This window comes from Euprymna scolopes, chromosome 9, assembly GCF_053919585.1.
Source record: "Euprymna scolopes isolate OS-2025 chromosome 9, ASM5391958v1, whole genome shotgun sequence".
NCBI lineage: Eukaryota > Metazoa > Mollusca > Cephalopoda > Sepiida > Sepiolidae > Euprymna > Euprymna scolopes.
The window spans coordinates 18,466,438-18,492,164 of record NC_136490.1 but is presented as its reverse complement, the minus strand read 5'-3'; the positions used below and the strand labels follow the sequence as shown (position 1 = coordinate 18,492,164).

Here is a 25,727-nt window from a genome sequence, read left to right as displayed (position 1 = left end):
TTTTTTTTTTTTTTTTTTTTTTTTTTTACAAGAGTCACCACTTATCAAGGCCTGGGGGGCTACTCGACGATAAGAGTTAATGAGCATATGGTAGTTAATGGCCATTAGTAGTAGAAAGTTGGTAAATTGGATTAATTTAGAAAGACGGCTCATGAAGAACCTGTTTACGTTGGACTGGAAGATGACCATATTGTAGTCAGCTGGAAAGTAGGCAGACGGAACAGTGCCACAGGCATGCACTTCTAAGAAAGAAGCTTTGTTCATGGAATCTATGTTTACATACAGATAAGTAGGGGAAATTATTGATAGTGGTTGCTGCTAGACAAGTGTTTTTCGTGAAATTTGGCAAGGAGGGGCCACAGACCAAAGTTCAGAGCACTTGCCATAAAAATAACGATAGAGCAGAGACAGGTTTGCAAAATCTCTTCTGTGGGAAAGAGGTTGCAGAGAAGAGAAAAGAGCATCTTTCACTAGGCTACGAAGTCTATTTTGAACTGTTAAAGCAGAATAAGATGCTTCCAGCAGCTCTTGCCCAGATGTGGCAACAGTATTGATAGGAACATTTAAAGTACCCCCCTCCAAAAAAAAAACATAACTTAAAACAGCTTACTAAATTAAATTTATATTTAAGCAATATTGATGGGGGGGGGGAGATTAGTATATTTTAAAACAAAATGTCATTACTAGTACGCGCTAAAGTATGTCTAATTTTAGTAATGTTCACCATTAAAATGTTCTTTTATAGTTGATACAACCATTAAATAAAATGAATCAATCTGCCATAAAAAAAAGGTAAACAAGGTCTGATTTTATATTTCAGCGTTAATGTTTACCTCTTTGCCAGGAGGTTAGGTGAAGTGGAATTTTGAAAAGTCGGAATACTATGAGCTATATAAAAAAATAAATAAATGAATAAATGCTTGAGCAGATCTGTCAGCATTCTCCCTTTAACTTAGACGATTGCAAAAAAAAAAAAACCCTAACCCCTTGTCATTAGGTGAACCTCCTAGGATTGAACAAGATTATCATCCCAACAATAACAAATCCACTGTTGGAACAATTGTTGACCATTATAAACAACTGACACCAAATTTTAAGTTCTTTTTCTTATCTTGGTTGTGATATGCAGTAACTTGTCGATAATTTACTGGCAAGTTTTAAAGAATCTTTCGGCAGTCAAAACTAATTTGGTCAGTTTTAATTATCTTACTGTTGAAGGACAGATTGTGTGCCTTTGAGGTACTGCTGTGTTTGAACAAGCAATAGTTTTTTGGGTTTTTTTTTACAAGGGAATCACCACTTATCAAGGCCCAGAAGCCACTCGAGGACAAGGGCTAAAGAGTGTACATTAGTCAAAAGGACAATATAGTAATCGTTAGAAGTGTAAATTTGGTAAACTGGATTACTTAAGGGGATAGGCTCATCAAGAACTTGTTTACGTTGGACTTGAAGACGGCCATATTGTAGTCAGCTGGAAAGCAGGTAAACAGAACAGAGTTCCACAGGTGTGCAGTTCTTAGAAAGCAGCTTTGCTCATGGAATCTACATTTAGGTTTAGACACAGATAAAGAGTGGGTGAAATTATTGACAGTGTTTACAGCCAAACATGTTTCTCGTGAATGCTTGGCAAGGGGAGACCATAGATTGGAGCTCAGACGAGCACTTGCCATGAAAATAACAATAAAGTAGAGACAGGCTTGCAACGTCTCTTCTATGAGAAAGAGGTTGCAGGGAAGAGAAAACGGCATCCTCCACCAGGCTATAAAGTCTATTCTGAACTCTGTCAAGGCAGCTCCTGCCCAGATGTGACATCATTACTCCATCCTTAGACATACCTGGCTCTTATATAGGTAGAGAATTGCATCAGCATCTGATTGCATCTACTGGATCGAGAGAAGGATCCCATCATTTTTCCAGCGACCTTGGCAATGGATTTGATGTACGTATTCCATTTTAAATCAGGAGTAAAGGTCAAGCCCAGAAGCTTGTCAGAACAGGGAGGCTCCATAAGACGAGAGCCATTCATTTCAATTGATGCCAGATGGGGATCAGAATGTTGATGATGCAAAGATAGAAGCTTGGTTTTAGATGCATTGAAAGTAACCAGCCCCCCCCTCTCTCCATGCTCAAGATCAGAGTTTCATATACAAAATTTGTCTTAATAGAAAGGAGGGGAACATGAAAAATATTGACTGTTACTACTTTTAGTATTTTAGTTTTAGAAGAGTTGCTCTATCAAGACTTGAGAAATAGTCTATCCTATTATTTTACCTACTGAAACAGATAAGGAATTGCTCTATATAAAAAAATCAATTAGAATAGCTTTTCATTTGGTTTTTATCAACCCATCTTGGTTCTTCAAAACTCTCATAATAGGATTATTGAAAGCATCAATATTTCTTTGAAATGATATACATTTGATAAAATTATCTCTACTGATATGTAAAAGACGCTTTGTGTGTATGCTCATTCCCTATAGACTCCAAAACTGCTGGGCCGATTGTAATAAAAACTTTGCGCAAATATACTTTACGTGCCTGGGAGAGTTTTTAGATGGATTTTGTTTATGAATACTTCCGATAAGTATTGAAAATTGATAATTAAAATCTGATTAAAGAAAGAACAATCAAATTCAGTTTAAAGTTTACACCCTTATATAGCCTAACATCACAAATGCATTGGAGAAGTTTTAACACCACACAAGCCGAAGGGGCTGGCGTATAAAATCAATGCTAGGTTCTTTGATTAGACAGGGGTGTATTTGAAATGAATGTTTCGGTTTAGAGCACAACTGAATCATAATACTTGAAATTTGCATTTTAAAATTTAATTCAAGCCATTATGCAAAAAAATTCAACAGTATGTTCTCTACAGTGCAATGTATTGTGAACTAAGTCACTGCAAGGACGCTTGTGACGCTTCCTCCTGATACATAACAGTGGGTACCTGACTAGAATAGGCAATCAATTAATTTGCTTGAAAAATGAATAATTTCAATAATTTTGATGACAATATGTATTGGAAGTATTGAATATTCATTGATTTTCATCCATTCCTATTTTAGCCCGTTTTACCATTCAACTTTTTGATCCCATCCTCTAATCCGACCAAGCGTTTCAGCTGATTATGTTGATTTAATCCAACCTCTATATATTGTTTCTATTTTTGTTATTTCTTTTTCTAGTTTTAAATAACTATGTCACTTGTATGAGCATGCATGTTTGTGTGTCAGATGGCCAGTTGTGAAAGAGACCACAACCTTTAGGATTTTCATCAGGAAGTCCCTCGTTCAAAAAGGCTACTTATGTTATTAGATAAAACCTGATGAAAGTGCCTGAAAACCATAAGCCACACATCAACACAAGGCATGTGAATGACATTGGGTACAACAAAAGAAACTGTTCAGAAAACATTAGGTGGCATACAACATATGAGGTTTCCGTCATTTCATAAGACTTCTTCCATATTATCATTTAATACAAGCATCATATCCAAATTAAAATTTTAATGCTGTGACAACTATATAACAAACTATTGTAAACAATTCATAGAACACAAGTTGTTATTTCACCAGAATGATATTGCTGTACAAGTAAATGCTACAAATATGCTATAATCATGTTAAACTGGTTCTTGTTAAATCACCAAAGTTAAGCAATGTTGACCCTGGCACTATGTGGGGAGATGTTAACCCTTCCTGCAAGAATTGCAAAAACGTAATGTTGCCATTACCCCTGACTGACCACATGACTGAAAATCACTTGTGAATTTGATATTCCCTAGAAACTTCTGCCTTAAACAAGACTGGTTCAACTCGCTTAAGTTGGAAATTTATTCAATAAATGTTTGATCTACAGACATAAATTTTGGTATATAGGGTATTCAGGCATGTGGAAAACTTAGTTTTCATCTGGAAAAAAGGTCTGCTTAGGGGTAAAAATTGAAAAATTGGTACAGGGGGGGGGGCGGTGATTGGATTTTTATCTGTTTATCAACTGTTTCACAAATCCACATGTGTGAATCGTTCAGATGAAGAATTCTTTAGTATAAACTTATTAAAAGGAATTGTTATTGAACCAATTCAAAAATATTATAATTTAATGTATTTATTTGCTTCCCCATCAAAGCAAATTAGGCGCAAGGTCCTGCTTAATGTGGGGTAAAAACCAGCTCCCCTAAAAGTAGGCAAAAAGGGGGCACTCTGGTTACCAAAAATAATAATTGTTCCAGTATAGAGGGTTTCCCCTCCATTAACAGCATCTGCAGAACAGATACTACACTTTGATCCCGACCCGAAGGCCAAAAGATGGACAGGTCATTATTCCAAGAAAAAAATAAAAAACTCTTTTCAAAGCACAGAAACCCAACATTGTGTGGGGAGTGGGGGTGTAGTCTTAGAACAAACCACATAATGCTATTCCCTAACCCCACTTTGACATTGTCCGTCTGCCTGAGGAATGATTTCTATCAAACTCTTCCATCAATTTGAGGTCTACATACTTGAAACTTGCTATAGAGAGAAGTTGGAGCAAATTCAATTTGGTCTTTAGCCAGTAAAAATAGCTAAGAGGTCAAAAATCGATTATACATGTTACTTTTATGTATGCACAAATATACATTTATATGTTAAATCGGTTAAATTTTAACATCATTTTTGTTATCCATCTAACAATAGCTTAAACGGTAAAGACTAATGCTGGGGAAGTATAGGTTTTGGTTTGGATTCTGGCTGATGGCACTAAGTCATTTTTCTTTTTAATTTTGAAATCACTACTATATATATAGGTACAATATAATAAATGATAGAGAATTGGTTCTATAATAATAAATATAAAATTTGCATAAATTAAAATATATTTATGTGTCTTTTATGACTGGCCAATGCCAGGCAGCCTGTTAGTTTATTTACAAAATTGAAACTGGCACAATTAAGAAAAAAACAATTACACAATTACTCTTTATCTATACCTAAATCAAAACGTGGATTCCATGAACAAAGCTTCTTTCTTAGAACTGCACGGCTGTGGAACTCTGTTCCGTCTGCCTGCTTCCCACCTGACTACAACTTGGATGTCTCCAAGTTCAACGTTAACAAATTCCTAATGAACCGCCCTCTTAAGTAAACACTTCATTAAATCTCCACACTAACGTACTGTACTTGCAATAACCCTTATCCCTGAGTGGCTTCCAGGCCTTGATAAGTGGTGACCACAGTGTAAAAAAAAACAAAAAAAAAAACAAAAAAAAAAAACAAACAAACATAAAAACAGACCCTCAAAAGTGTGGGGAGGGGGGATCATCCTATTTATCCTACTCTTAACTAGATGCCATTTTGGACTTTGATCTTGGATGTTTAAATCTAAAATGGCCAGTCACAGGGGAGTGTACAAGAATAAATGGCTATAAATAATGGACTCTGAAACTAATGAATAAAAACGTAAATAAATATGAAAAACAAAATTGAATACATGACGTTCAAAGTTAAAGAAAAACAAGGAAAATAACTCATTCATTTTTCCTTAAAAGTTTTCAGTTTTAAAAAGATTTATCTTCAATAAAATTTATGATTACATCTGTACGTGTTTTGCTATATTTACGTGACTTACATCTTTAGTTACTACTAGTAGTAAACTGTCTGGTGTTGTCCGGTCATAAAATATGCATAAATATTATAATTCATACAGAAATTGACATGTGCATGCAAGTATTATATCATTTTCTTAATAGTTCACTTATAGTAAGTAAAAATACTCGAGCTGAGATTGAAACCAAAACCTAAAGACAGCAAGTCAACTTAACACGATCTTTAAAATGTGTTTTCAAACCTACTTATTCTTAACTTCATTCTTCATCTGAACGATTCACGCATGTGGATTTGTGAAACAGTTGATAAACAGATAAAAATCCAATCACCCCCATGGACCAATTTTTCAATTTTGACCCCTAAGTAGACCTTTTTTCCAGATGAAAACTAAGTTTTCCACAGGTCTGAATACCTTATATACCAAATTTCAAATCTGTAGATCAAACATTTGTTGAGTATATAGGTTTAGAAATGTCCTCACACATTCTCACTTTTATAGATATATAGATTAATCAAATACTTATTGAAATCAAAATGCACCCCCCCCCCCCAAAAAAAAAAAATTAAAGAAAGGAACGAGAGTGGTCAATTTATTTAGTCAAATAAAAATAATTACAATCTCTATTCAACTTAGGCATTATACCTTGTTTGAGGAGGGATTAAGCGTCATTCTTTAGGACATCAAAACATTTTATTTACTCTTTAGCGAGATTCTGCCACCAAAATACCTCATTCACTATTTAAAAGGTCCGAAATGGTTTTGATGAAATTTTATTTACAAATGAATATATCAGGATTGTGTAGTCGGAGGGAGTCTGAGATTTTAGCTGGAGTTGAATTTTATTTTATCCGACTGGACTCCTTAAGTCCAATAAATTAATTTTTTTTTACAGTTTTCTTGTTTGGTTTTACCAGTTACACAATTAAGCAGTTTTTGCATGGTTTTGCTTTTATTTTTCGAGATATCTACGTCATCAAGATATTTCGGTCCATCGGATCCCTGCAAATCCTATCTAGAAAGCTGTTTTTGTTGTGACATCACACAGGATCAATGAAAATTCTGTCTTTGAGCGAGATCACTGGATTACATTTTTTTTTTTTTTTTTTTTTTTACAAGGTGGTCACCACTTATCAAGGCCCAGAAGCTACTCAGAGATAAGGGTTATTGCAAGTACAGTACGTTAGTGTGGAGATTTAATGAAGTGTTTACTTAAGAGGGCGGTTCATTAGGAATTTGTTAACATTGGACTTGAAGACATCCAAGTTGTAGTCAGGTGGGAAGCAGGCAGACGGAACAGAGTTCCACAGGCGTACACTTCTAAGAAAGAAGCTTTGTTCATGGAATCTACGTTTTGATTTAGGCACAGATAAAGAGTGGGGGAAATTTTTCACAGTGGATTCAGCTAGACGGGTGTTTTTCATGAAGGATTGGCGAGGGGGGACCAGAGATTGGAGTTCAGACGAGCTCCTGCCATAGAAATAACGATAAAACAAGGATAGGATCGCAACGTCTGTGGGAGAGAGGTTGCAGGGTAGAGAAAAGGGTGTCCCCCACTAAGCCACGAAGTCTATTTTGTACTCTGTCAAGGCAGGATAGGCTGTTTTTAGCAGCTCCTGCCCAGATATGGCAGCAGTAGTCCATCCTTGGACGTACTTGGCTTTTATATAGATAGAGAATTGCATCAGTAGGGAGATATCTTTGGATAATAATCTGATTGTAATCCGAAAGCAATCCAGTTCCTGAATCAAATGGATGTTGGCAATTTGATTAGCCCGGGATCAATCCAGAATCACAATCTTATCGGGGAGGGGGGGAGACAAAACAAAAAAAGGGGCCTAAATCAATAAGAAGCAACTTATGCTACTATAGCATACTTTATGGCTTCTTCCTGTTTTTTTCTTTGATCCTCTTTCCATAAAGACAATATTACCTTTTAAAAAATATCTTCTCTGTATAATGTTATAATCCCCTCTTCTGATGAGAAGCATTTGGCTTCGAAATACCATGGACTAAATAAAGAGGTCTCCCTATTCCTAAATATTGTATTCCCTTTTGAACTGATAGCATAATTAAATTTAATTGTTAATTTTTTATCCCTTTGTTATCTGAAGTTATTCTATAAAGCTGGTTGAGTGTACATGTGAGCATATTTATCGTTCAAGTGAATGTTAAACGTAAAAAATAATATCCATGAAAAGTAATTATAAAATGCTTGCTGAATAGATGTGGGAGGCTGGTATATGGATCTACAGAATAGATTTTCACATAGGGGCCAAGGAGTCGGGAGTCAGAGATATCGTCGGAGTCGCATTCTATGAGTCAGAGTCGGACTTATACCATCCGACTCTGCAACCCTGGAATATATACGCAACAGTTATGATAGGGAATGGGAAGATCTTTTTTTTTTTTTTTTTTTTTTTACAAGGGTGTCACCACTTATCAAGGCCCAGAGGCCACTCGAGGATAAGGGTTAATAGGTATACATTAGTCATTGTGATTTTAGCATAGTAAACAGTGGGAATTTTGTAACTTGGATTACTTAGGGGGACGATTCAATTAGAACTTGATCACATTGGACATTTTCTTTTTTTTTTTTTTTTTCATAGGTATCAATTAGAACTTGATCACATTGGACATTTTCTTTTTTTTTTTTTTCATAGGTATCAACTCATTATCAAGGCCAAGAGGCCACTCAAGGATAAGGGTTAAAGAGTGTACAGTAGAAATTGGACAATATAATAATCATTAGTAATGAAAATTTGTTAAATTTGATAACTTATATGGAACGGCTCATCAAGAACTTATTTACGTTAGACTTGAAGACAACCATACTGTAGTCAGCCGGAAAGCAGGAAAACGGAAGACAATTCCACAGGCGTGCAGTTCTAATAAAAAAGCTTTGTTCATGGAATCTACGTTTAGGTTTAGGCACAGATAAAGAGTGGGGGGAATTATTGATAGTGTTTACAGCTAGACGAGTGTTTCTTGTGAAAGTTTGGCGAGGGGGGACCATAGATTGAAGCTCAGTCGAACACTTTCCATGAAAATAACGATACATCAGAGACAAACTCGCAACATCTCTTCTGTGAGATAGAGGTTGCAAGGAAGAGAAAAGGACATCTCCTACGAGGCTACGAAGTCTATTTTGAACTCAAGTCCTTTCTAGCAACTCCTGCCCAGATGTGGCAACAGTATTCCATCCTTGGACGTACCTGGCTCTTATATAGATAGAGAATTGCATCAGCAGTGAGATATCTACTGGATCGATAGAAAGATCCCACCATTTTTCCAGCGGCACCGGCAACAGATTTGATGTACGTGTTCCATTTAATATCAGGAGTAATGGTCAAGCCCAGAAGCTTGTCAAAACTTGAGGCCTCCTGAAGACGAGAGCCATTCATTTCAATTGATGCCAGATGTGGATCAGAATGTTGATGATGTAAAGAGAGAAGCTTGGTTTTAGATGCATTAAAAGTAACCAGCCACTCCTTTCCCCATTGTACTACATGCTCAAGATCAGAGATCTACACCAAAAATGACCGAAAAATAAAGGACCAAACGAAATGCTAATGGGGCAGGTTAGTAAGGCCCTCCCAACCTTTTGGTAAGGGTCAGACTGCCCATTGTTTTCCGAAAAAAGATGCCAATAGTCTAAAAGATCTGAAATGGAAATGAATTTTCCAATCTGAAATTAAATTTAACATAGAATGATACCGTTTCTGAGCTATTCTAGCTTTTTAGGACAGTTAACCCAAATTTATTTTTGCTGCAAGATAAATTATGTGCGTTTTTGACTGGAGGTACTCTAATTGGACTTTGTGTTAGTGATAAAAAATTTAGCTAACAGCCTCAAAAGGTTATAATGGTCTGGAAATGGAGGATTTCCTTGCATTAAATTTAGAAACGATCCCTCACTCAAATTCTAAAAATTGTTCTTTTTCATTTTGTTGAGTTTTTCAAGCTGTTCACATGTAATCACAAAAGTAGACTATCTAGCAAATATACCTGGTGAACCAAGTGCACGAGACTCAAACAATTGCACTTAAAGGGATGGTTAGAATCTTAACAACTCTCAGTTGGAATATTTGAGTTAGTGGGTGAATATTTGGCATCAGGTAGGATGATCCATCCCTAGCTTGAACAAACTGCGAAGAAAAATGAATAGAATCTTTTTGGAGAGAGAGAGAGAGAGGGTAGTAGAGTGTTAATCTATAAATTTACCAATAAATTCTATTTAAAATAATTACTAAATTAAATCCAACATTACAGTTTCTTCATAAAATCATTTGAATATTTTCCTGATAGTTGAAAAAAGATTGTAATTCTTCGAAAATATTAATGAAATTTGGAAGCATTTGAACTGTTGAATTTCTGGCTTCAAATTTCACAAAAGAAATCTAAATTATTTTTCATTCCAAATATACTTAAAAAAAAAAAAAAAAAAAAATCTGTCTCACCGACTGATCTCGTTTGACCTTTTCAAATGATGTGTCTTAAAAACAGAATTAAAATTCAAAAGGTTTTAATTTTATCAGCGATACAAAATCGGCATTGTCCAGAAGTCTTTATTTTCATTTTTTTTAATGGGATGTTAAGGCCATTAAACTACGGTTTAATGGCCTAAATATAATGCAATGAAAATTTTGTGTACAGAGGATAAATTTTTTTTTTTTTAAATATTAATGAGGAACCATTTAGATTTATTTAGTACGACACTTGTAATTTAAATGCTTGAAATGTGTACATATGTTGAAATAATTGCTAGAACAATGGAGTATTCATACAAACGGAAGTTAAAGAAATAATGGTTTATCCAAAAACCAGATTGAAACAAAGTAAACTGTTCATTTCATTTAATTTATTTTCATAACTAGCGGGGGAAGTGCGTAAAGTACGCTTAAATGTATTTTAATTTATTTAGATTTTGTATTTATTTACATGGGCGCCATCAGCTAGAATCAAAACCAAAACATTTGCTGTCTAGCCGTGTTTCCTTACTGTTTGAGCTATCAACAAATAGATAAGAAAGATTAAAAATTAAGCCACCTCAAGCTACGAATGAATTTGCGCATGCGTAAAAGTAATAGAAATATATCGGCAAATTGAAATGAACATTTTGCATTTCACCTTGTCAACATTTCTGTATGTGTTATTCATCCATCCAAATAAAGATTTTACTCGTTATAAACCTTGGTGTACGATTACTATTTCCTGATAATTTCAGTGTTATGTGACCAAGAGTTTAAGAGTTTATTGGTTATATACTTTCACAAGCACACATGTCCTGTTTTTAACTTCCTTTCAACTTTTGTGAAATAAATGTTTTTATGTTTTTTTGTACAAGCCATTATTTTTTTTTTTTTTACACAGGCATAACCACATTATCATGGCCAAGAGGCCACTCAAGGATAAGGGTTAAAGAGTGCACAGTAGAAATCGGAAAATATAGTAATCATTAGTAATGAAAATTCGGCAAATTTGTTAACTCATATCGAATGGCTCATCAAGAACTTATTTACGTTAGACTTGAACACAACCATATTGTAGTCAGCTGGAAAGCAGGAAAACGGAAGACAATTTCACAGGCGTGCAGTTCTAAGAAAGAAGCTTTGTTCATGGAATCTACGTTTAGGTTAAGGCACAGATAAAGAGTGGGGGGAATTATTGATAGCGTTTTCAGCTAGATGAGTGTTTCTTGTGAAAGTTTGGCGAGGGGGGACCATAGACTGAAGCTCAGTCGAACACTTTTCATGAAAATAACGATAAAGCAGAGAAAAGTTTGCAACATCTCTTCTGTGAGATAGAGGTTGTAGGGAAGAGAAACGGACATCTCCTACGAGGCTACGAAGTCTATTTTGAACTCTATCAAGGCAGGATAACTTCATCCTAGCAGCTCCTGCCCAGATGTAGCAACAGTACTCCATCCTTGGATGTACCTGGCTCTTATATAGATAGAGAATCGCATCAGCAGTGAGATATCTACTGAATCGATAGAAAGATCCCACCATTTTTCCAGCGGCACCGGCAACAGATTTGATGTATGTGTTCCATTTAATATCAGGAGTAATTGTCAAGCCCAGAAGCTTGTCAAAACTTGAAGCCTCCGGAAGACAAGAGTCATTCATTTCAATTGATGCCAGATGTGGATTAGAATGTTGATGATGTAAAGAGAGAAGCTTGGTTTTAGATGCATTAAAAGTAACCAGCCACTCCTTTCCCCATTGTACCACGCGCTCAAGATCAGAGGAGAGAGAATCAGAGAGAACTTGGTCGTTTACTGTCTTAGATGTGCTACCATACATGGTAGTGTCGTCAGCAAAAATGTCTACAAATGATGTAAGGATGTGATTTGGAAGATCATTAATGTAGATCAGGAAAAGAGTTGGGCCCAGGATGGACACCTGAGGGACACCAGCATTAATACTGTGAGCTTCTGATTTTTGCCCCTCAACTACTACTCTTATGAACCTATGTTTAAATAAATTTAAAAAGGTACTTATGCAGTTTACAGACAGTGTTAAAATAACATTATTTATTTATTTAGAAACCTACTCTTAACATGAGGGAAGAGGCTTTGTTAACTATTCTGTACTTTCACATAATTTAATAAACAAAAGATACTGTAAAAATTGAATTTAACTTGAAGATCCTATATAAAAAAAATAGCATGGTCCATACACAGCAGAAGTATCAAAATTATTTTATAATTTTGAATAGGGGATCAGTCTCATAAATTAAAAATTTACCATTTCCATGTCATTCTAGCATTTTAGGGCATTTACCCCCACCCCCTTCATTTTGTTTTTTTTTCTTTGGGAGACAACTTCTGTGCGATTTTTTTTTTAGGTGATTATGTATAATCTTTGCTAGTCGGATTTGTATTTTGGTTCTATCCGTCTTTGTTTATACTCTTTGTCAGTTGATCTGATCTTTATGAATGGCCTGGAAAAAGTCACTTCTGATTAATGTCTACCAGTTTTAAAAAATGCAAACGAGTTTGGCTGTTTTTTTTTTTTTTTTTTACATAGGCATAACCACTTATCAAGGCCCAGAGACCACTCAAGGATAAGGGTTAAGAGGGTGCAGTAGTCAATTGGACAATATAGTAATTGTTAGTAATGGAAATACGGTAAATTTGTCAACAAGTGGAACAGCTCATCAAGAACTTGTTTACATTGGACTTAAAGACAACCATATTGTAGTCAGCTGGAAAACAGGAAAACGGAAGACAATTCCACAGGCGTGCAGTTCTAAAAAGGAAGCCCTTTTCATCGAATCTACGTTTAGGTTTAGGCACAGATAAAGGGTGGGGGGAATTATTGATAGTGTTTTCAGCTAGACAAGTGTTTCTTGTGAAAGTTTGGCGAGGGCGTACCATAGACTGAAGCTCAGTCGAACACTTTCCATGAAAATAACGATAAAGCAGAGACAGACTCGCAACATCTGTTTTCAGAATAACAGTATTTTAATACTGTAAACAATCAGAAATGAGTTTCCAGAACACACATCATATATATATATATATATATATATATATATATATATTACATTAAATTTATAGGCAAAACTGATCTTTTAAAAATGATTCCTTATCTTTCTTTTTGCGTTTTTTAGGGTGTTTACATGTAAGCACAAAAAAAGGTGAATTGCATTTAGTTAAATCAAATTACAGAAAAAAAAAAAGAAAAGAAAAAATACAATCTCAACAATTCCTGTCTATTACAAGGTATAAACATATTTTAAGAAATGTTTTTGGTGCAATTTTAAAATGAAATATATTCCCTTTCGGTTGAGAGTGGTTAACAACACAGATTGATGACCTGGGTGTTCAAAGTTCGAATCCAGTTCATTCCACGAAGTCACTTTCATTTAGGATGTTGGCAACCTTCACGTGGTCCCTCTCGTAAGTACTTCGACTAGAAAAATATCAGGGAAACCAATGCCAACAATAGAATCTTTGGATTCGTACTATATGATGATGACCTAAGGTCACTGACCTTTCGGTTGGTTTCTTACAAAGTCTTAAAATTTGATCTTCATTATATTTCGCATCATAAACTATTTTCCTATTTTTAATTGAGTAAATCTATGCATTATTCGTCGTTTAAATCACTAGCGGCCATTTTTTAAACGTTACACAAAAGACAAACATTGTGTCAAAAAAAAAAAAAAAAAAAAAAAAAAAAGGTTTTACGTGTTTTAACGTGTCCAAAACAAAGAAAAAGGCCACAAAGTCTCAACAATAACTTAAAAATACATCAAAAACAGACAACACGCAATGCAACATACAAATATCTGTGCGTGAGGTTGCCAAGCTAATCAAGAACCTTGATTCCAGTAAAGCAACTGGCCCTGATGGCATTCCAGTTATAGTGCTGAAAAAACTCCAACCAGAACTTGCCCCCATACTTACAAAACTGTTTACGCGTTGCCTTAAGGAGAAGTGCTTTCCAACACCCTGGAAAACCTGATCAGTATGCCCTGTATTTAAGAATTCAGGTGAAATGTCATCTTCCTCTCAGTACAGACCAATAAGTCTCCTGTGTGTCATTAGTAAGTTGTTGGAATCCATATTAAATAAAGTAGTAGTCAACCACCTCAACAGAAACAACCTTTTTAGTGACATGCAATATGGTTTCCGCTCTGCAAGATCTGCAGCAGATGTGCTAACGGTTATATCACACAGGATTAGTGAATCACTTGACAAAGGTTTCCTTGACATATCGAAGGCCTTCGATAAGGTATGGCATAAGGGCCAACTTCACAAGATTTCCAGCTACGGTATAACTGGAAATGTTTTCTCAATTATTAAATCATTTCTCTCTGATAGGTTCATAAGAGTAGTGGTTGATGGGCAGAAATCAGAGGCCCACAGTATTAATGCTGGAGTCCCTCAGGGATCCATCCTGGGCCCAACTCTCTTCCTAATCTACATCAATGACCTCCCAAAACACAATCATTCGTTGACATCTATGCTGATGACACAACCATCTATGGCAACACATCAAAGGCAGTAAATGACAAAGTTCTCTCTAATTCTCTCTCCTCTAATCTTGAGCACGTGGTACAATGGGGGAAGAGGTGGCTGGTCACTTTTAATTCATCCAAAACCAAGCTTCTATCTTTACATCATCAACGCTCTGATCCCCATCTGGCATTAATTGAAATGGATGGCTCCCATCTTGGGGAGGCTCCATGTTTTGACAAGCTTCTGGGTTTGACCTTTACGCTTGATCTGAAATGGAACACATACATCAAATCTGTTGCCAGGGACGCTGAGAAAATGGTGGGATCCTTCTACCGCTCCAGAAGATATCTCACTACTGATGCAATTCTCTATCTGTATAAAAGCCAAGTACGTCCAAGGAGGGAGTACTGCTGCCACATCTGGGCAGGAGCTGCTAAAAACAGCCTATCCTGTCTTGACAGAGTACAAAATAGACTTCGTGGTTTAGTGGGGGATGCCCTTTTCTCTTCCCTGCAACCTCTCTCCCACAGAAGAGACGTTGCAAGCCTGTCTTTGTTTTATCGTTATTTCCATGGCAGGTGCTCGTCTGAGCTCCAATCTCTCGTCCCCCCTCGCCAATCTTTCACGAGAAACATCCGTCTGGCTGAAACTACTGTCAATAATTTTCCCCACTCTTTATCTGTGCCTAAATCCAAACGTAGATTCCATGAGCAAAGCTTCTTTCTTAGAACTGCACACCAGTGCAACTCCCTGCCGCTTGCCTGTTTCCCACCTGACTACAACTTGGACGTCTTCAAGTCCAACATAAACAAACTCCTGATAAACCGCACCCTTAAGTAAGACACTCTAACACCCAATACGAATGATTACTACAATATTATCTCATTGATTACTGTACACGCAATAACCCTTATCCCTGAGTGGCCTTCGGGCCTTGATAAGTGGTGAACCCCATGTAAAAAAAAAAAAAAAAAAAAAAAAAAAAAAAATACACCCAATAAATCATGTTACCGTGATATTTGAACAGGTTTCTAACATCATTTTGCTTTATTTTTAAGTCATTGTCGAGACTTCGATGATGTAATAGACATCGCGACTATTTTTTCTCGTTCGTTCTCACATAACGCTCGACACAACCTGTTTTTAGTATCGAATAAACATTTAAAAAAAAAAAAAAAAAAAACCATTAAAAACTTATCCAGCTAGATAGAAAAATAACTGCTCTTGCTTTTGGTAAACTTTTGTTATTTATTATATATATATATATATATATATATATATATATATATATATATATATATATATATATATATATATTTCTGGTATTTGTACAGTTTAGTCAAGACATAAAAAAATGAAAATATCGAAAAAAAGGCTATATTGTACGTATTTGTTTTGGACTGAAGCTCCGAAGAAAATTTCATTAAATTTGATCGAGTAGTTTTTTTTTTTTTTTTTACAGCGGAAAAACACGTTATTACGAGAACGCGTTGAAGTCAGCCATTGTGAAATTTGCTGAACACGCCACGGGGAGATAACTCCATGTAAAGCGCCGATTCTTCCTCCCCATCTTTAATTCTAGCTTTTCTTCCTAAAAATCGAACCTTTTGCTCGGTATCATAACATTGTTTTTTCGCTATAACCCCCCCCCCCAACTACTTGATGAAATTAAGTGAATTTTTTTTCGGAGAACTTAGTTTTATAACGGATACGTGAAATATAACCTTTTTTCAATATTTTCATTTTTTAATGTCTTGACTAAACTGTACAAGTACCATATTTTTTTAAAACACTTTTTCGTACCCCTGTGGATTGTAAAACAAACCCATTTTTCAATAAATATTCGATTATTAAAAAAATGATGTGCAAGTCAAGTCATGCACAAACAGACATACGAAATTTGAATTATATATAGAAAAATATAAAATGGGTTAAGATATACAAAGGCACCCCTCTCTTCACAATTGAGATTTTTAAAAATTCAACGCATTTAAGATCTCAAAACAAGTTTAGAAAACCATTCTTAACTTGGAAAGGAGGTGAGCGAGCACTGAGCAGTGAGCACCTACCTCACCTTTACTAACTCTTTCCTTCTCGGACGAAACTCTTAAAAAGAAAACGGTACTCATGCACTTATTGATCCGTGCTGAAATAATAACGTTATTATTTAGAAAGCCATTCTTAACATGGGGACGGGAGGGTGTTATGTACCTATTCTGTACTTTCATCTAACAATTGAATAAAAACAGGTATCGTAAAACTTTAATTAAACTTGATACTATTAAAAAGCGCGGATCAGTAAATGCACTAGCACCAAGAAAACAATTTGCTTTGGGGGGGGGGGGGGCTAAACAGCAATTGTGTAAACACTTCTGGGGCTTGTTAAGATAGAGTCGACAGATTGATATTTTAAATATGTGGTTGTTAAGCAAAAACAGTTACTTAATCGTGATGTCGAAAATAGTAATACATCCAAAAATTACGAAAATTCATCGAGAACAACTGCTATTGTGTTTTTAAGAAAACAAAAAATATTAAATGTCTATCGCTATAGGAAACAAATCTCAGAAGCCATTGAAGTGATGAAAAGGGAGATAAGTATGTCCCTATATTCGCAATCTTCAAGGTGTTCACATCTCGAGAAAAGCAATTTCCTCCAATTTTCCGTAAAATTACTTTAAACTATAAATGAATTTGCATAATTTTTGGATATATTAATATTTTCGATATGACAAGTAAGTATTGTTGTTGTTGCTTAAAAGTACATTTAAAAAAAAAAAAAAAAAAAATCAGCGGTTAACTGATTTTTTTTCTTTGATTGCTTAACCAGCGGTTAAGCAATCAACAAGATTCTTTAGTACTTCCAAGGAAATCTAGACATTAGACTTGTTTCGATAGTCAAAGTCCATTTTAGAAGGCATATTTACATGCTAAATAGATCTCTCCTCGTAACTAAGTAAAACTTGTTTTTTTTCTTTGTTGTAGTTAATATAAACGGTGCTAATGCACTCACTGATCCGCGCTATTTTTTTTAAATCGTATTTCCAAGTTTAATTAAAGTTTTATGTTTTTTTTTTTATTCAATTGTAAGGTTAAAGTACAGAATAGGTACAAAACACCCTCCCCTCATGTTAAGAATTGCTTTTTAAATAATAACGTTATTATTTCAGCACGGATCAATAAGTGCATTGTACCAAGATATCTCTCGCTCTCTGTCTAGATATACATATATATACATATACCTGTTTTCGTTTTTTGATAACATCTTCAGGTGATTCGGTTTCAGGCTTGATATCATCATCGCCTAAAACAAGTTTCTTCCTAACGGTGTGATTGTTTTGGAAACTGGAGCCGCTTTTCTCTTGGACGGTTTGGATTTCTTCCTTCTCTTTTATTATTGTTGTCGACGATTCGAGCGTGGAAGATTTTTCACGGTTCGGCGAGAGAGGAGAAGAGATTGTTTCACTAAAACGCCTTTTAAGAGGGGATTTCGTTATGGTAACATTTTCGGTTGCCAACAATTTCTCTTTAGAAGGAAAACTTGAAGAATTAGTTTTTTCCAACGTTTTGGTGAAAGACAAAGTTTTCTCACGCGTGTCTTCTGTCTCATTCGAGTTATCGGTTTGAGATTTGAAGAAATCGTTGATTTTAGTCGATTGTCCGGTTTCGGTTAATAAAATTGTTTTCGATTTAATTCTGGCTGATGAACGCGTACTCCTTGTAACGATCGGTGATGACACTGAATCGACATTTTTCTCAGATATCGATTCTTGAACAATACTGGATTTAATCGATTCGTTCTCATTTGTTAACAAGAGTTTCTTGTTATCATCGAGGCGACTACGTGAAGATTTCTTTTTCTGGTTATAAAACTTGGTTATTTTTGTCTTTTCCATGTTTTCCTCGTTCTTTGAAACTACTTGTAGAAAATCTAATCAAAGAAAAACAATATGAAAGCCGTATTTTGGGTGAAAACCTGACGTTTTTCGTTTAAAATAAAATAGAGAAATAAAAGAAACAGGATCGCAGGCAGTATTTATCGCGCCAAAAATCACGTGGTATAAACAATGAAGATATATACTCAGTTTCGTATTTGCAAATATCAAATAAATAATAAATAAAGTATATCAAAATACGTAATAATAATTTACATTTTTAGATTTTGATTATTTAAAAAAATTATTAATTCAAAGTTATTTTAATTTTTTAAGCGTCAAAAAGATACGAAAACCTATGTTTATATACATGCACTTTTTTGCTTAGCTCTTGTCCACATGATCTGCAAACATGGCCGATGCATCTAGCTTCAACCCATTTCTGCAGGAAGAAAACGGTGATTTAGTCGAAAACGAAGTGGAAGATAATTCTTCTGAGAAGTCACCAGGTTCGGAACATGTAGACATTTCATGGGATACCATTGCTGTGAAGCTTCTGCGCGATAATTTCGTGCTAACGGCCCTCGAACTGCACACCGAACTCGTGGAGTCCGGCCGTGAGTTACCAAGGCTCAGGGATTATTTCTCCAATCCTGGGAATTTTGAAAGAACCAAAGTTGAAACATCGTCTCCAACTCTGCGTACGTACATTCTAAACTCAAACATTTTTACTCAACTTTTGTCTTGCTTTTAGTTAGTATTATATGCATTTGAGATAAAACATTAAAAAAAATAATAGTAAAATGGTTATTATTTTTTTTTATATTCGCATATTATTTTGGGGGGCGTACACACTATTTCTTAATCTTAATAACAACAAACCAACATTTACTTGGCACAAGAGCCTTCAGGCTTATATCAAAGTGAAGTATGGTTCTGGTAAGTCTTAGAAACCTAAGCATTACCTCCTCCTTTAGAAGGTGGGTGCATTGTCGGTCGCCTGAGGCGCTCTGCTCCCTAAGAATGCCGACGGATCTGATCATGGCAAATTTTGCATTACTCGGAGTAATCCCTATTTGGTGGCGGGTGGCGGAATCTGTATTCCCAACTCTAAATTGACGTCATGTGTAACCTTCTGTAGTCGGTAGCCGGTAAATAAACAAGCCAATATTTTTACCCAGTCTTAAGGTTAAGATAAAAACCTATTATCTGTTCTGTCTCAGGAGAACTTCTTTCCAGGCGTTACCTCCTCACGGAGAAAGAAGAATGAGTATAACCTATCGCCCGAAGTACTCTCCTTCATGAAGGAGTGACGACGGGACTCTACGGGTGTTTTTGTGTCCATCCAGAGTGTCCCGTTTTAGGGAGCTGGATTCTCCCCATATTTAAAACCGACCATGAGCCTAATCTGCTTGAGTGTTTATTTCCCTGACCATGAGTGGGGGGGGGGCGGGGGCGGGGAGGCAAGTAAACACTCAAGCCGATTTTTCAAAACAATAAAACATCGTTTGTGTTTAGAATGTGATTTTTTTTTCTCTCTCTGAATATCGTGAAGTTATGCAAGTTGTATAATTTAAAGTTTTTCCGTTAATATCTCGTTTTTGTTTGTTTTTTTTTTGTTTGTTTTTTTTGTTTTTTTTTTTTAATTTTTCTCTCTCGGTATTTGCACGGTACTCGTGTATGCATCTTGTTTTGATGAAGATGCTACTTACATCTGAGTTAGTGACGCTGTTGCTATTGGCAACAGCAGACTAGCCGCTTTCTCTTTCTCGTGTCTTATCCCCGGATGCGGCGAATGATGGATTTGTTATTCGTTTGACAATTTATTAAACTTTTAAAGGATAAAATAGGCGACTCGTCGTCTCCTATTTACGTTAAACCATGTTTTTAATAAACAAATTTTCAATAATTTTAGAAATCATGATGAATTGAAAAAAAAAAGTCAATTGAGTTAGAATTTAAAATTGAGTTATGTTGTAAGGCCACTAGGATCGAGTTTTACAGGTAAAATCATTTCCATTTCGGTACTTATGCAAAATACGGACCGTGCTATTTTTTTATATAGAATTTTCAAATTAAATTCAATGTTTAGGGCATCTTTTGTTTATTAAATTGTTAGATGAAAGTACAGAATAGTTACAAAGCGTCATAAACTAATTAAGGTGTGGAGGGCCAGGGGCCCTCCCTCCACACCTTAATTAGTTTGCATCATTATTTTTTTTAACACAGCCCGTATTCTGTATAAGTACTTTCGTCTCCAATCGGGTGTTTTCTTAGTGTCTTATTTAGCGGTATTGAATTTTCGGTGCTTATGCACTTGTGTTACCGTGCTGAAATAATAACGTTATTTTGAAAGTTATTCTTAACACGGAGAGGGTATTCTGTACTTTCACCTAACAATTTAATAAACAAACGATATCGTAAAACGTAAGTTTAACTTGAAAATATTATTTTAAAAAAATAAATAAATAAAAATAGCACGATAGCAAAAGTGACATAAACAGCGAATTTTTTTTTTTGCTCACGGGTCCCTATTCCGAATTCGTGGGCTGGCATCAATCGACTGCCTTTTATGCACCAAACGGTCATAATTAAAATACATAACAATCAGATAAAATCTTTCTTGGGCGGAAAAATATGTTACCGTGTTATTTTTTAAATAGTGTTTTCGGTGAAAGTGCATTGGGGGGGCCACCCGAAGACGGTCAATGTGTACTACTGGTTGGTTGTCCAATCTGCAAAACCGAACGAAAGCCGTTATAACCAGGCTAAGCAGCAGCGTCCGTTGCTTACCTCCGGACTGCGATCACAGTGTGGTATCTGTTCTGATGCTATTGCTATGCTACACTTCACTTTTTCTGTCCTCGGTCCTCCTCCATGATCCTTTTCTGTTTCGATCCTCCATGACTGAGCCAATTTTTATTTTTGTTCCTATCCAGAGTGCCCCTTTTTGGGAGCTGGATTTTTCCCCACATTCAAAACTGACCTTGTGTCTAACTCTGCTCCTGTGGGGAGACAAGTAACTAGGAATTTCATTGACCTTGCGGGAATCGGTGTGTGACTGTGTGACCATGATGAGAGCTGTATATGATGAAAACATTAAAATGAATTCAATAAACAATAGCACGATACACACGCGCGCACGCACACACACACACACACACACACACACACACACACACACACACACACACATATATATATCTGTTTTGCGTTTTAGAAAAACCGGAAAACAGTCGACGATCTACTGAGAAAGGATTGGGAAAATCTTAGTAACTTTAACCCCCCCCCCTTATTACCTACCCCTTGGGCATTTAGCATTATAGACAACAAAACAAGATGGCAAACAAAAATATATAACAAATAAATGTTACGAAAGGCAAGATAAGTTACTCTTCTATTTATCGGGACAATTTTTTTTTTTTGTTTTTGTTTTTTTTTTGCGGTTTAACTTATTTTAAAACATTTAATTACTTCGAAACACAAGTAGTGTCGTGCTGTCAAATTTAGAACGAGAACAAAGTAAATAAATGCTTAAAAATTTAATTTATAAAACTCGCTGTCTGTCTACATATTTTCAGACTCTATCTCTTCCGAAACTAAAAGTCGCAGAGGGACGCACTGACTGCGTGCGATAGGGACCTCAAACGATTGGATTTTTTATGAGCCGTTCTTTTATGGGTCTTTAGCCGGTTTAAGGGGGCAAAAAGGAGTCAAAATTGAAAAAAAAGAAATCGTTATATTTTTATATATTCATCTTAATTTATTTTGAATCAGTTCACAGTTCATATGCATGTCACGTTGGTACAGCGAGGTAACGTCACCAGCTTTGAATGCTACAGGACAAATTAAAATATCATATTTAAGCGTATTTTACGATCGAGCAAATCCGGGCGCCCCAACCCCGCTAATAAGTTAAAAAAAACAACAAAAAAACTTGTCCAAGTAGATGAGTAACTTATCTTGACTTTGGTAACATTTTATATTTTAACACTTTTTCGTTTTATTGTCTATACTGGTAATTGTCCCCTTCATCTTTTTCCCCAATGAAATTGTTAAATATATTATGGTCATAAAATTTGATTTTAAACCATTGGAGATATTTTAAATAAGGTTAGTCTATAGAGTAAATGTGGTATTGTGGTAACTGTTGAATTGAAATGTTGAATTGAAATGTTGAAAGAGAGAAAAGGACAGTGCTTGCGTTTTTTTTCTAGCTGGGGATGGAGCATCCTACCGGATGCCAGACATTCGCCTGCTATCTCATATATTTCAACCGAGAGACCTTTTTAAGATTCTAACCATCTCTTTGTACCAACGGATGTCTTGCACTTGGTTCAGTGGGTTCACTGGATATATTTCTCGGTAGAAATGGTCAGAATGTGTCTTAGTTATACGATAGACAGCCGATGACAATCGACCCCCTCCCTTCGACTCGTTTTACTCATCTGTGATGGCGGCGATGATGGGCTTGTGTCTAATTTATAGAAATTGTATATTTATTTATTTTCTTTACAAATTAATGACTCGGTCTTTTTCTGTCCCAGGAGGTCTTTCCTCCAGGCATTATGCCTTCCTTTCGGAGGGAAATGGGTTATTGCTTATCTCGGGTACTTTCAACCATGAGAATGTCGATGAAAACGACTAGTCTATTAAAAATCGATCCTGTGTTTAACCGTGCCTTTGTATGTGTAGGGGGCAGGTAAGCAAATCAAAGTGTAGTATCTGTTCGTATTAAGGAAGTTATCCTCGTTAGGGATTACCTTCTTTGTGTGTTACTTTCATTTGTATAGTAGTACCAACGGATCAATAAAGGCGTTTTTATTTTTATCTTTTTTCATCCAGTGCCCATTTTATAGATCTGCATTTCACCCACGTTTAAAAATTCGGTTCGAATTCTGTAGAAGCACCCAAAATTTTATTGTATTTAATTTTACCTTTATGTGAGGGCAATTCAACTTGTATTACCAAAGTTAAAAAAAAAAAAAAAAATTAAACACTTTATTAATACTTTGGATCAATCAGAATTCCTTTTATTGTTTTCTCCGCTTTTCATATTGATAATTCCATCAGAACCATTTTCTGTTTATTTTTTCATCTATGTTTTATGAAAAAACAAAACAAACAAACTTTAAAAATTATTTTCCTTTTTAAAAATCTAAATTTGACATTTGTGTCAAATTTAGATTTTATAAAGGAAATCAATTTTTAAAGTTGGGTAATTAATTACTATAATAACCGATATATATATATATATATATATATATATGACTATATGGTATTTAAACAATTACGTTTCTAATTTTTTTTTTTGTTTCATTTTACTTCAATCGAAGTTCTCAGAAATCAAGTGACCTCTTTCCTGATGCGAACACTTGATCTCTTTATGAGATACATAGATATTCGAATATTCCTTTAAAGTTCTTTACTTTTCAAATTCTGAGTAAAGAAGTTAAGAACGTAAATCCCCCCCCCCTCAACTGGAAACTGATTTTGGCACCTTAGAAAATGAATTAGGCGCTTTCGCACATACGTAAAGGAGACTTCCACCAAGAAGCTCAAGTCCTATCAACCATTGCAATATAATGGAAGTGCTTTCTAGCTAGAATTTCAACATGCTCCCCAAAGAGGATCAAAAAAATAATGCAAAGTAATAATGGAAGTGTTTCCAGCAAGCTATGTGAATTTTTAAAAAACAAACTGTCGTTACATGCTATAGTTCCATAGTTAGACTAGTTCCCCCACTAACTAACAATTCCCAACAATTCCCCCACTAACAATCACGAGGTTCTTTGCTCAGCAACTGAGAAGGCTAACATGCTTGCCAGTCGATTTGCCTCAAACTCCACACTGGACCCTCTAAACCACCCCCTACCTCAATTTCCTATGCGGACAGACGCCACGCTAGACGATCTGAAAATCACCCCTGCTCAGGTCCATGCTATCATAAAAAACCTTGACACTTCCAAAGCATGTGGACCCGACCTCATCCCAGCCAGCTGTGCTATTAAAAAAGTGCTCAGCCGAAGTAGCTCCAGTTCTCTCTGTTATGTTACGAAGCGTATGGTGACAAGCAAAAAGAATAGACAACACAGGATTAAGATTTGAACGAACTAAACAATTTATTTTCTAATAACACAGAATAATAACGAGCTGTCCTTGGGGTGAAGATGGCAGATTGTTGTTAGTTGTTGTTATTGTGGTTATAAGGCACGACGAAACCTTCGTTTGTAATAGTAGTAGCAGCAGTGCTGGTCTGGTTATAGTTGTGTGTCAATAGCGATAGTTGTTGTTGTTAGAAGGCGCGACGAAGCCTTCGTTGGTAATAGTAGTAGCAGCAGTGCTGGTTATATTCGTGTGTCAATAGCGATAGTTGTTGTTGATAGAAGGCGCGACGTAGCCTTCGTTGGTAATGGTAGTAGCAGCAGTGCTGGTTATAATCGTGTGTCAATAGCGATAGTTGTTGTTGATAGAAGGCGCGACGTAGCCTTCGTTGGTAATGGTAGTAGCAGCAGTGCTGGTTATAATCGTGTGTCAATAGCGATAGTTGTTGTTGTTAGAAGGCGCGACGAAGCCTTCGTTGGTAATGGTAGTAGCAGCAGTGCTGGTTATAATCGTGTGTCAATAGCGATAGTTGTTGTTGTTAGAAGGCGCGCCGAAGCCTTCGTTGTAGTAGTAGTAGCATTGGTCGCGACAGCCGTAGCGTTGTGGTGATGGCGAGGCTGGTGGTCCTTCTGCTGTCTTTTCCTTGGCTTCGCTAAATATAGCAAGCACGCGGACGTAGTTGTAGACAAACGGTTAGTGATGAAGAAATTGCCTCCATGTCGAGAAAACTGTGTTTCTTTTGGGTTGTTGTTTTCGCTACGGTGTGTAAGGCATCTAAGCGTTTTGCCCGTAATTTTGTGGAGGTAACCATGATCATGTGCCTCGACTTTGGTGCCATGGTAGCGATCGTAGCGTGAATCCCTACGTAGTCAGTTTCTCCCCAAAGCGGTCAGGAATCATGAAACTTGAGTGGTGGTCGTCACGGTGACACGTGGCAGACAGTATGACGGCGTCCCCAAGTCAAAACGAGATCTAAATCATAACATCATAACAGCTCCCCCAGATCTCATTTTGGCTTGAATTGTCCAGTGCGGTCATAGTTGCATGTGTGAATGGAATCAACCCATGATGAAATCCTTAAACCGTTTAGGAAGCTGGCCTCGTGTTGACCGATTCCGAATCAGGTCCGATCTGTATCCGGACGGTAGTCGAGGGGTTTCTACGTATATGGGGTCCTGCAACGCTCTGTGTGCC

At 36.1% G+C, this 25,727-nt stretch overlaps 2 protein-coding genes across 9 annotated transcripts in view; one reads left to right on the top strand and one right to left on the bottom strand.

The window, feature by feature from the left end:
- The window catches only part of LOC145284445 (DNA replication factor Cdt1-like), a 51,065-nt gene extending 32,449 nt beyond the window's left edge, over positions 1-18,616 (bottom strand). For both annotated transcript variants that reach the window (XM_080133265.1, XM_080133266.1), the window contains exon 1: positions 17,796-18,616. In XM_080133265.1, coding sequence (XP_079989391.1) covers positions 17,796-18,449 — 654 coding nt within the window. In that variant the 5' untranslated portion in view covers positions 18,450-18,616. The remainder of the gene's footprint in view (positions 1-17,795) is intronic.
- Positions 18,617-18,794: 178 nt separating this feature from the next.
- Positions 18,795-25,727, top strand: part of LOC145284444 (RAB11-binding protein RELCH homolog) — a 2,006,047-nt gene continuing 1,999,114 nt past the window's right edge. For 5 of the 7 annotated variants that reach the window (XM_080133263.1, XM_080133262.1, XM_080133261.1 and 2 more), the window contains exon 1: positions 18,795-19,129. In XM_080133263.1, coding sequence (XP_079989389.1) covers positions 18,841-19,129 — 289 coding nt within the window. In that variant the 5' untranslated portion in view covers positions 18,795-18,840. The remainder of the gene's footprint in view (positions 19,130-25,727) is intronic. The other 2 variants (XM_080133258.1, XM_080133264.1) reach the window with 1 other exon arrangement.